This window comes from Alosa sapidissima, chromosome 7 (genome assembly GCF_018492685.1).
Source record: "Alosa sapidissima isolate fAloSap1 chromosome 7, fAloSap1.pri, whole genome shotgun sequence".
NCBI classification, from domain to species: domain Eukaryota; kingdom Metazoa; phylum Chordata; class Actinopteri; order Clupeiformes; family Clupeidae; genus Alosa; species Alosa sapidissima.
In genome coordinates this window covers 39,267,353-39,279,591 of record NC_055963.1, presented here as the reverse complement: position 1 = coordinate 39,279,591, position 12,239 = coordinate 39,267,353, and the positions used below count along the sequence as shown (strand labels likewise).

Below are 12,239 nucleotides of genomic sequence, written 5' to 3'. Positions count from 1 at the left end.
TTCGTGGTATTGCATCTTCACTGGGTGGTCTCCGATTGCATAATGTCCTTAGTACACACATCTAATATCGCCAGTATTCACGTAATGATTCACCTTGCTCGCACGCATCAAAGTTTTCTTCCGACTGATCACGGGATGACACACACACCCACACACACAGGCACACGCACATCATATGCATAGCCCTACATTACACTTAGGCTTATATCTGTAATGGAATGTACTTTGTATGAGAATGCACACTTTGTAATAAAAATAAATAGCCTACAAAACTTACTTGACTGCTGCTGGTATATTCAACCATTATACAGTACAATAACATAAGCCCTTAAGTCATAAAGAATCAACACAACATGAACCGAACAGGGTAGCCTACAGGCCAAGATATTTTTTGTCTGTGCCCAGGTCCTGCATTCACAAAGGCTCCGTGAAAAGCCATTGGAGCCCTGGATAATTGCAGAAATGGATGGAAGGATCTTGGCAGGTCACTGCAACTGCATGGCCGGTTTAGGAGAGGCATGCACCCATGTTGCAGCACTTCTATTTGCAGTTGACTCTATGGTGAGGATAAGAGACTCCAAGACAGTAACACAAGAGAAAGCTTACTGGCTTCTACCCACAGAGATGAAAAACGTTCAGTACAAAGCATGTAAAGACATTAAAGGAGTCATAGAATGCAAAACTGAGTTTACCTTGTCATAGATGAATAACGATAGTTCAGTGGGTGAAATGGAGATACAGAGAAGTTCAAAACCCCATCCACGCCTCCTTTCTGTGCAAATCTCACAATTCGAAACTCCCGCCATAAAACGGGCGAATCCAAAAGAAGCTCAGAGTTTACGCAAACTCCGAAGTGGTGCCTTATTTGGCTCTGGCCTGTACATTTGTCACGCCCCAAAATTTACATACAGACCAGCCCACTGGTTCGCTGGCCCAAGAACATGAATGGAGGTCGTGAAGATGTCAGACACTAGTTTAGCTAGTCTACTGTTGGGTTTACTTCTACAAGAATTACAAAGCAGGCAGTTTCTCTATCGAAAATGAGCCAGAGAGGTAAATGCAGTGTTCCAGGCTGCACGGAGAAAGGGGAAGTTTGTCACAGTCTTCCCAAGGATCCGAAGACTCGGCAGGCATGGATAATGTTTGTCTATCAGAAGATCCCTGCAAAGTTCGACGCTCAGCTGTTCATTTGCTCTGAACATTTTACCGAAGACAGCTTTCAAAATCTTGGACAGTTCAAAGCAGGATTTGCCAAACTTCTTTTACTGAAACGAGGGGCTGTTCCGACCGTAAGGTCATCACAAACGCAAGCTGTAAGTATTATTTTGTCGCTAAGCAGTTGATAGCAATGCTAGCATATCGTGTATAGCAACATACATGTACACGTAGAATGTGTTACGATTCAGTTTGTTAGCAATGGGGGTAACATTATTTAATTTCCCTGACTGTATTTCATTCGAATAAATAACATGTTGACATGTAAATCTACACTTTACGATGCACGTTTGTCCAGGTCTTCGTCAGGTTATTTTGTTATTCTATTCCAGCAAGATAGCTAAAGCTGAGTAGAATCACGATAGTTTGGTTGCTAGAAGCTAGCACTAAGCTGTAATGTTACCCACCTAAGTCGATCCTGTTACCACTTTTAGAAGTGGAAACTAGGAGTAACGTTAACATTATCGTGTAAAATGATTTCAGAGCACATCGCAAGAACAACAAGAACAACCACGAACAAAAGTTGCAGCATGCCAAACAGATCCTCCTTGTGTGGCATCTCGCGGGACGCAGCTTTCTTTTACTACATTGAGACCTCACCAACGAAGCAAAGGTAAACGTTCTAATTATTCTTATGTTATCATGAATATTATCAGACGTGTTATGGTGTTTGTGTGTTCCAAACATGTGTAGCATTATTACTGGGTAGCATTTAGTAGAGCAGTGTTGCCCAATTACTTACCTTGATGACTGAGAACATTAGTGAGCCATTCACAACAAATTAAAGAAGTATTCATAGTATGAATAGACCTATTCATACTATTCATCTCACTGAATGACCTGCATTTACTTTTGTGGGGAAGGCCCCCCACAAAAGTTTTAATTATTTTATAGATATTGGATGCAATGCAGCTGAGAACACACACGTATGATGCCTTCAGAAGACATTGTGTACAGAAATGGGTTTTGTTTAGTGAAAGTGTGATCAGGCCTAATTGCCAGCCATCAAAATGCTAATCATTACAGTTTTAGGCTGCTCTAACTGAAAGGCACTTGTAACAACACCGGTTAGAGTACAGCTTTGGCACAGCCTACAGGTTTAGCCAATGCTTTTGCTGTGAGTTAATAGTAGTATTTTGCTTGGTGTGTGCTTACAAAAGTGACAATTGTTACAACATTTCTGCTGTTTCATTTAGGTTGTACCTTGCAGCTATGCATTTCAATGAGAATGCTCAGCGCCCACAACGGAAGACAGCCAAGGGGAAACTAATGTACAGGCTTGTGTTTCCAAAGGCCAAAAGGGGAGGTTACACAGTCAAAAAAGTGAAGACAGAGCCAACGATTTGTAAGTTTAAAATGTATATATTTTTTTATACAAACGATTGTGCAACAAATGTGCAACGGTATAGACACTAACAATAACTTATTAATTCACACACAACAGGCTGTCTTTAACCTGATAAGACTGGTGTTCGAAGAGATCGTCCATGACTCCCTTCGTTATGTGGATGCCGTCCAGCAGATTCCTGTGCCCCAAGACTTGTGTGCTCAGCTTCCCAGACCTTCCAGGGAGGATGCTGTCGCTGAGCATGTGTCACGGTTCAGTCGAGGGGGGGTCTGAACCCGACATACTGCCCTGATGTTTCCGGAAACTCCCTCCGTATGCGCAGCACCACACAAGAGGGGATCACAACACGGACACTTCGCCCAAGGAAACCCCAGCACCAGCTCACGAAAGATCTGTAGGCCAAGTGTCTGCATTGCCTTCAGAGTGGAAAGGCACACTTTTTTACTATTTATTTTTTGAATATTTTATATTTTTGAGTATAGCACTGTATGATTGTGTTGAAACAAAATAAAGTTTGTCATTTTACTGTTTGCATCAAACTGTGTTTTCGTGACCTGCTGAACTAATAATGAATGCATATTGGCTAAAAACATTTGATTTATATTATATAGCTGGTAACACTTGTATCAGATTGTCCTCACCTTTCCATCCCTCTTATTCTCAACTGCCCATGGTCAGCTCTGTAGATGTTCATTGCATTTTGTAAAGAATATATGTTGAGGCACACCGGTTCAAGGCCAGGATGGTCAATCATACAGGTTATCTCCTCCGGAACCTGGGTCATTCTTCTAATGACCTGTAAAAACAAATATAAAGACCATGCTGTTATTTTGTCATTTTGAATGAGCAGAAAGCACAAATTAGCTTGAGTAAATATCTCCAGTTTTAGTTACCTGGGGTACTTCCCGGCAACATATATGTTCTCTCTCCTGGGGCATGCGGTCACAGTTTCCACACGTACACCTGGCAAGGGGAGATGGATGTAATTGTAAGTTCACATATCACTACATGGAACGAGGGTAATAATCTTATAATCAGATGATATAATCAGCAGGATAGAAGTTAGCCTACTGCTGATTAGGTCATCTGGTTATGAGATTATTATCTTCGTTACATGTAATAATATATACAACAGGACGATGTCCAGTTAGTTAGGCAAGAGCCTACTATTTCTGTAGTGGCAGTTCGTAGGTTATGGTGTATGTGAAATGAGTAGCCTACTGCTCGCGTCAACAAAAATATTACCTCTCGTGACATGACAGTGGTAATATTTTTGTTGAAGCGAGTGAGCAGTAGGCTACTCATTTCATTACGGCCATAACATACTGAACTGGTACTACGGAAATAGTCTCTTGCCCAGCTAACTGGACGTCCTGTTCTAAGATCACATATTACTACTAACGTTACGTGGCAAATAATGTAGGTAACTCCTAATCAGATAACCCATTCAGCAGGAGAGAACGGTAACAATATACTGACTAAAACGAGAGTATAGGCTATTTTCCTTGCGAGCAGCACTCATTTCATTATAGCTATCTGCACGCTACATATTGGCTATACGGACTTTCTCGCTAACTGGACGTCTTGACAGAAAATGCACGAGGGTAACGTTACATGTTGTAAAACATTTGTTTGTGTGCAAATGAATAACTGTTATGCTGCTTACAAAGTTAACATAAGACTAATACAACGTTATGCTTAGGCTAGGACACTGAAGTGTGAGTAGGCTATTACATTAGTATTACAGCTAACGTGTAGTGCTACGTGTAAATGATAAATGAAAAAACTTACCATTCTGAAGTAGTCATTTGTAATCTATGGGCGACTGGTTGCTCCTCTACATCAGATTCTTCCTCTGATTCTGGCTCATACATATATGGTTCAACACCTAATGTGTCCATATCAACAATTTCGATGTTTCAGTGAGTGAGTGCTTGTGGCCATGACGCGTTTGCTCCACAGCTTCGCTCGTTGTAAACCAACCAATCAGCGCACAGCTCATCTAAATATTCATGAGCATACCATAAAAGGGAGAAAACCTCTCGTTTCATTCTAGGGCTTTTAACCAGGCTTGCATTAGGGCGCATAGAACAGCACATATGCCATTTTCAGCCCAACCAATGTTACACACCCTATTCAGAGACCTTAAGGACCAGCACCAAATACCCTATATCATCATTCTATCACCCCTTTAACTTCACATCAGCTAAAACAATGAAAAAGACGCTTGACCACACCATTTGCAATTTAACACAAGACCAAGCTACACCTGAATGCACAATTAGACAGCCACAACCACACATACCAGAATCAACAACAGATGAGCTAATGGAACTGTTTAAGAGTTTAGATGCTGGTGGTGCAAAGTCATCTTCTTTCACTGGTGGAGCCCTTTTCTGACAAATTCATCCCAAAATCCCTTTAGAAAGATTTTCCTAGTGTTTTAACAGATTTAAGAGATGAGAGCACATTTTATATGAACTATACATACCTTGTTAGTCATTGTCAGCAACTGGAAAACACCATCACTGTCTCACAGGAGCAAGCCCAAGTAGTGGAGAGAGCTACAAGAGACCAAGGCAGCTCCAAGTTATGGTTTTGCTTTCGTTCAGGTCGTGTTACTGCCTCCAAAATGAAAGCTGTATGCTGTACAGACCCAACCCAGCCATCACAGAGCTTGATAAAGAGCATCTGTTACCCTCAAGCATTACATTTCAAGTCATGTGCTACATCTTGGGGATGCACACATGAGAAACTTGCTAGAGACATGTTTGTTGACAGAATAGCTCTAAGACACAGCAATGTTAAGATTTATGATGCTGGACTATTCATAAACCCCGAATTCCCACACATTGGGGCTTCACCTGATGGCATAATGTCATGTGACTGCTGTGGCACTACTGTGCTGGAAATAAAATGCCCTTTTTGCAAGAGACACGACAACATCAGTGATGCATGCCAGGGCAATAAGTTCTGCTTAGTTAAGGGAAGTGATGGTGATGTAAAGCTCGATCCCGAACATGCATACTACTATCAAGTGCAAACACAACTAGGTGTATGCAGATGCGAAATTGCACATTTTGTTGTCTGGACTGAAAAAGACTTGCACCACGAACAGATTTTGTTTGACGAGTCGTGCTGGGCTGAAATTACACAGAAATCCCACCATATTTTCTTGTATGCTGTGTTGCCAGAACTTGTTGGGAGGTTCTTTTCTCAAATGCCAAACAAGGAATCACAAAATCCACAAACCAGTTGTGCTCCTCAAGAGACAGTAGACACCCACACTGAACAGATACAACCTGGCATTCTAGCTGACACTAATCAGAAGGAAAGTGCTTGGTGCTACTGCGAACAGGTTGAGTTTGGAGAAATGACAACATGTGGCAATCCTCTTTGCCCTGTGGAGAGGTTTCACAATACATGCCTGGGGATAAAATGTACCCCCAAGCGCAAATGGTTTTGTCCAAATTGTAGGAAACTCCCTCAGTTTCAGACAAAGAAAAGAAAACTTAAGTAGGCTAACACACTTTTACAACATTCATTGTACAGTAAAAATGATTTATTGTGTGTATGTAGTTAGCATGTAGTGTGAGTTACACAATTTTAAAAGTGATTTTTCTATTTCTGTCATTGTTCAATATCATTTGATACTGTATTGATCTATTAAATAATTTGCTATTTAATGTGTAAAATCATTTAGAAACTCAACAAATGAACATGAAGACAACTGTTCATGCATCAACATTCACTTCCTTGACATAACAATAACATCAGCAATAAATTATTATTATTATTAAAATTGTATTAATACTACTACTACTACTAATGATAATAGTAATAATAACAATAATAACCACAATAATGATAATACATGTATTCTTTGCATTTACGCAAATCTCAAGGGTAACTCATGTAAAATCGACAATGGACTCTGACAAGTTAATGCAGGCACAGCATATAGTAACAATTTTGTCAATTTGAGGCTGTGTGTCATTTTCCCGCTTGATAAGGTAGTCAACAGACAAGGGACCTTTTAAAATGAAATACTTCTGACGCACTGAACCAATGATTCGCTCTACATGGATTCGTACAGATGCTATGCGTCTTGTATCCTCCACACACAGTGGGCTTAATTGTTTCTTTCCTCTGGTAAAGGCGGGTAATTTAACTTCTGCCATCATGCAACCAATGCTCTCGCGAATGTCAAACCCCCTATCTGCTAAAACAACATCTCCAGGAAGAATATTGTTCAAGAAACCACAATTCTCTGTTATATGCTTGTCACTGGCCCTCCCTCCCCAAGCATTGGATATGTATGAAACAGTTCCCTGTGGTGTGATTCCTATCAGATATTTGATAGTGTTGTGGTGCTTGTAAGCAAACCATGTCTCTGCTCTGGCTTTAAGGTTAGAAGGTCTGTCTATGAAAATTTCAAAGCAGTCAATTATGACAGTAACTTTTTTCCCCAAAGTGTTCGCGAAACTGCATAGGCATGGTTTTCCAGAGTGCCTCTCTAGAAGGCCAGATTATCAAACACTTCATCCTGTTATACATCACATCTATCATTTCTGACAGGGTACGTGAAATTGTGCTATCAGATACATGAAAAAGATAGCTCAAAAATGTATTTGAAAGATTCAGTCTCATCTTCATGAGAGTAACAACAAACATCTGAAACTGAGTTAGTGTTCTTCGAGTAGACATGTACGGGCAGATGTATGTGTAAAGGCTTGCCAGAATGTGCCATGTCTGCAATCCAGTAAAAAACAGGACTTTGTCATTATTGCCCTCAAAGAAAGAAAAGTTGAAAGTTGCTTTAATCCTTTCCTTCAATTGGACATTTTCTACCCGAAGAGCCTGCAACTCTGACTCCATGGCTATGATGTGGTCACCAACAATGTCAGTCTGAATGTCAACACAAGTGGTGGAACAATCAGCTTCTGCTGTGTCTGCAGCGCAAGTGATCTCCACTTCCTCAGCCACTGAACTTGCTTCTGCCACAGCTCGGCCCTTGCTCTTACGGTTTTTCCGGCGCTAAAATCTGGCAACTGCCAGCATACTACCATCTGAATTACCAACCGAAGTGTTGACTTCAACCATGTTCAGCGATGGAGCCCAATCAGGATTATCCCTCTGATAAAGGTCCGCCTTCTTGCCTGCAAAAGATCCATAGTTTATTAAACAGGTAGTGAATGTACTTAGTATTGCTAGTCACCATGTTGGGGGGGGGGGGGGGGGGGGGGGGGGCGTAGTTGTTTGTATGACAGGAGTAGGGGGGTAAAATGCATGAGTGTGTTAACACACCAGTGTGTGTGTGTGTGTGGGAAGGCGGAGTGGTTAGTGGCTAAGCTTGACAGTTGTGGTGGTAGCCTACATACAGTAGGCTAAGTGACAGGGGGGTTGTTGTTGATCAAACTTTACCAAATACCTTTATGACACATAAGATAACTAGCTCTAAAATGATGGCTGAAGTGACATCACCTAACACAGTGGAGGCTTCTAGACCATTGTGTTGTCCAGTCAATCATGTGCGTTTTAAGCACAGTCTGCCATGACAAACTTGTCTTTTGAGAGAATGTCTGGGTTTCAGTCTTTATGAACTAAGTGTAACGAAGTGAAAGGGCTGATGCATCAGGCTAGTACACATTTGTAGTGACTCAAAAACCCTGACGAGCATCGCAGTTAAACAAATGATGTAATGTTAGGAAAAGCACCACCATACACACCGTAAATTCTGTTAATTTAATTCTGTTAATTTAATACCGTTAACGTAATTCTGGTATTTGCACAACTTATGTCACAGTAAAAGTTAATTATGTCATGTAAGGGACAGGGGAGCATGAAGACATAAGAGGATCTGACAATGCTGAGTAGCCTACAGTAGTTCTCCATTTCGGTACCACGTACCACGGGAGGTACTTTCATGTTGAACTCGCGTAGCATTAGATTGAGCCAACTTGCTGCCTAAGCCTAACATTGCGTCTATCTTTAAAGATGAGTTGTATGTTGTAATACATTCGTCAGTTGTTTAATCATAGTAGGATCGAAATAACATGTGTGATTCTACCCTATCTGACATGTAATTTTGGTTTAAACAGGCAAGCATTAGCGCTAGCCTTCAAACAGCAACACAAAACTAGCTTCGACTAGTTTAAGGTACTTTAGCATGGAACAGTGTTTGACAACAGGAAGCAACAAGGCACAATAACATGAGAAATAATTACTTACCTGAAACAAAATGGGCAGAACAAATCCGGACATTCTCCAGGTTCTTCCCATGTAAAATTTTGTTTTAATCTTGCCAGCCACAATTGTCTCCGCTCCTCACTCAAGGCAAGAGTTTGCTCTCCTTGACACTGCACTACTTTAGGTAGTCTGTAAAATTGGACATGTTTGTCCCCGTCATTTCGATGGTGGCAACCTTGCACACGGCAGTATTGTACCATTTTAGACCTAGACCGACACACACAAAAAAAAACCGAAAACAAATAGAAATCGTGGTAAAAAAAAAAAATCAGGTTCGTCTTGATTCGCCTCAGCTCTCATATACCCTCAGACTTCGAGAGGCTGTACCCTCAGGATGGATCCCGCTGCTTTATGACGTTGTGTGGGAACACCTAATTAGAGCTGTGATGTCACAATCGGAATTAGAATCCTTGAACATTCCGCCATTCATTTCAATGGGGCCCAAAAACGCCGAAAAACGGTAATACCGCGAAAACGACAAGGGCCAGCGACACGAAAGTAACAGGCAAGTTACACCGGTTCGGGCCTGAATTTTTGGAGTTCGAACTGCGTCGATAGCTCAAACGGTCTAGGAGCAGTAGTTCGGCCAAAAAGTGGGTGAATAGGAAGATAATAATAATAATAATAATAATAATAATAATATTATTATAACTAGAATTGCGGTTCCGAGGAACTGCAAGAGTGGGTTTGATCAGTGGCATGGAACTCGGCCTCATCCAAGGATTCCAACGGTACCTCATTTATGAAAATCGGGCACACGGATCAAAAGTTATCTGCATTAACGCAACATCCAATAAGCTAAAACGCATAAATATTGTGGTTGCTATGCTGGTTGCTAGGGCAATCATGCTGGTTGCTATGGTGGTCACTAGGTTAGAAGGCCAGCGCCTCCTGAGAGGCCTGAAGGGTCAGTTCTGAGGTTGTTGGCTGCTGGAACCGAAAAATGGACTGCATTTTCTTAAAAGACAATATGACTGAATGTGACTGAAGTGCGGGCAAAGTTTGCACAGAAATGTACAGAAATATTTTTCCCACCCTCATCGACCTTGTCATAAAACTTGTTTAAATGATCACACGACGCCTCCTTGCTGCTTTGTCGTCTACATTAGCCTTTCTCAAACTTCTTTGACCTGAGGCCCAGTCAAGGCATACTTTGGGGTCATAGGGCCCACCTACATGAACCCACCCCCTCCTCCCCCCCCTCCCCCATCAAATTGTAATGAGATCACAATTATTTTTATTTTTTTACTATATTGCTATACATGCACTTCAAAACAGTCAATGTTTAAAGTGCTAAGATTGTTCACAAAAGTTTGTGAAAGCATGCACATCAGAGTACTACTTTACTAATGTAAAATATAATTAGGCCTACACTAGTTTAATTGTTTTTGCATTGTTGCATGATGCTTGCATGAGAAATACTTCTCAAAACAGCAATTATATGGGTGCCGTTGTTTTGGGATGTTTCCCTCATGCAAGCATCATACACTGATAGAGTATATATATGCTATTTAATTACATTTCATTTGAATGCCTGAATGTAAGAATTCAGGAAACACAATACCAGCTTTTAACATTTCTGTTGTTTACTAGTTTATGTAAATCGCATAACACATGAACTGTTTACATACTACTGATAGCCCATTACTGTACACAATAATACTGTGCCCATTCATTAACATATATTAAACATCAGGCGTCTTGTTTACACATTAAAACCATATTTACACTTCGAATTTCGCCTCCAAATTGTAGAAACTACATCTACGAAGTCTAAGGAAGATAACCATGTAGTCTGTTCAAAGATTACGTCGATTTTATGAGAACGCCAGCCCTCAGAAAAGCAGTAACTATTCATTCATTCACTTCCTTTTATCTAGCTCGCAAAATCGCGGCTGTTCTGTTTACACATTAAAACCATATTACACTTCGAATTTCGCCTCCAAATTGTAGTAACTACATCTAAAAAGTCTAAGTAAGATAACCATGTAGTCTGTTCAAAGATAACTTACTGTTTACCATGTTGTTAGTCGCTTTGGTTAAAAAGCGTCAGCCAAATGTAATGTAATGTAATGTAATGTAAAAGATCAATTTTGACGCATTACTTTTCAATGCCTAGCATGTTAGCTAACATTAATAGGTTGCATATGACAACAGCAAATAGCTAACGTTTACGTTAGCCTAACTTACTTATTGTTGACGTTGACCAGACACGTTCATAATTTAGACCATAGACTGATAAGGACGTCCATCAAACTAAAAGGGTTCGTTCTTCGATGTCTTTAAATTCGTTCGAATTCCGTGTGTATCCTGTGTATCTTTCGTGCTGCTATCCTGTTGCCTCTTCCCTGCTGTTCCGGCATCAAAGGTTTCACGCGAGATTTACGCCACATCCCAGAGAGTTGTGTTTTCCCAAGATGGCGCCCGTCTGTATATTTGAACGAGACGTGAACGGTACTGTTTTTCTTTTTAATAAACTGCCTATAGACTTACACAGTTCTCAATGCTTCGGTTTACATGTAGATACCCTCATTATGCTACGGTGTGTGTTGCTATTTGGAGCCTTGGTAGCGATGTATTTTAACTCTAATCACAGCACCCAGAATGCATTGCAACACAAGGTCATGAAGGGACTCATCGTTAGGTCGGCTTTAAATAACATACAAAACCTATAGTAGTTTAACGTTGTCTCTAAGCTCCACAGATCGTGGCAAGACAATTGAATTGATTGTGGACTTCTTGCCGGGCAATGATGAGTAACTTAACATGAATGGTAGTGCTGCGTGGATGTGCTTAACCCTCTATTGCATGTTGTTGCCATATGGCAACAATTAATTTATCTTAGTGTTTCTAATTGGCAGTAACACAAAACTTATATTTTACTATTTATATGTGAAAAAGGGGATTTTAGTTTTGGTATAAAAAAATAATTGTTAGGTCACATGATGAGGATATATTGTTAGTACTTCCTATTTCTACAGAGAGGTACCTCTGTGACCACCACTACCTGTCCGCTACCTGTGGATGGTCAAAATTCAGAATTTTCGCATAATTTCTTTGAAAAAAAAATGAAAACACTATCTGGACTATGTAAACATGAACAATGTATCATTAAAACAAGTTTATATATAATGATTTTTTTGTAAATTGGCAAAATATAATTGTTGCCATATGGCAACAGTATGCAAATACGAACCTTTTTGTGTCCATTCAAATGAATGGTATCATAGGATTACAATAGGATTGCATTGCACTAGGATACTCTGGGAATATATACAACTTTTGACCATATTTTGAAGTAAAAAAACATTATTTACACTTTTATTTGTAATTTCAGACATTTTGGAGTCTTTTAGAATATTGTATATGTTTACCAATTTGCAAATTATCTATGGAATGAGGTTCAGACAGTATAGTGACTGGAGCG

The 12,239-nt window shown here is 40.2% G+C and overlaps 1 protein-coding gene and 1 long non-coding RNA gene across 2 annotated transcripts; one reads left to right on the top strand and one right to left on the bottom strand.

Annotated features, from left to right (window-relative positions):
• The first annotated feature begins 1,465 nt into the window (after nt 1-1,465).
• LOC121713583 lies at nt 1,466-2,793 on the top strand. The gene is made up of 3 exons (XR_006032878.1): nt 1,466-1,828; nt 2,412-2,560; nt 2,660-2,793. It is a non-coding gene; the product is annotated as an uncharacterized LOC121713583 (long non-coding RNA).
• Nucleotides 2,564-4,947, bottom strand: LOC121713568 (P2X purinoceptor 7-like). The gene is made up of 4 exons (XM_042098277.1): nt 4,355-4,947; nt 3,457-3,526; nt 3,205-3,359; nt 2,564-2,979 (listed from the first exon to the last, which is right to left on the bottom strand). The coding sequence occupies exons 1-4, from the start codon at nt 4,462-4,464 to the stop codon at nt 2,817-2,819; spliced, it is 498 nt and encodes a 165-aa protein (XP_041954211.1). The 5' UTR covers nt 4,465-4,947; the 3' UTR covers nt 2,564-2,816.
• Between the last annotated feature and the right edge of the window lie 7,292 nt (nt 4,948-12,239).

Excerpts from the sequence above, each read along its gene's own strand:
- LOC121713568 (XM_042098277.1), bottom strand. The coding sequence starts at position 4,464 with ATGGACACATTAGGTGTTGAACCATATATGTATGAGCCAGAATCAGAG. Across the intron at positions 3,527-4,354 it reads CAAATGACTACTTCAGAATG|GTGTACGTGTGGAAACTGTG; the intron begins GTAAGTTTTTTC and ends TCCCCTTGCCAG. Across the intron at positions 2,980-3,204 it reads AGAATAAGAGGGATGGAAAG|GCAATGCAGACACTTGGCCT; the intron begins GTGAGGACAATC and ends TCCACTCTGAAG.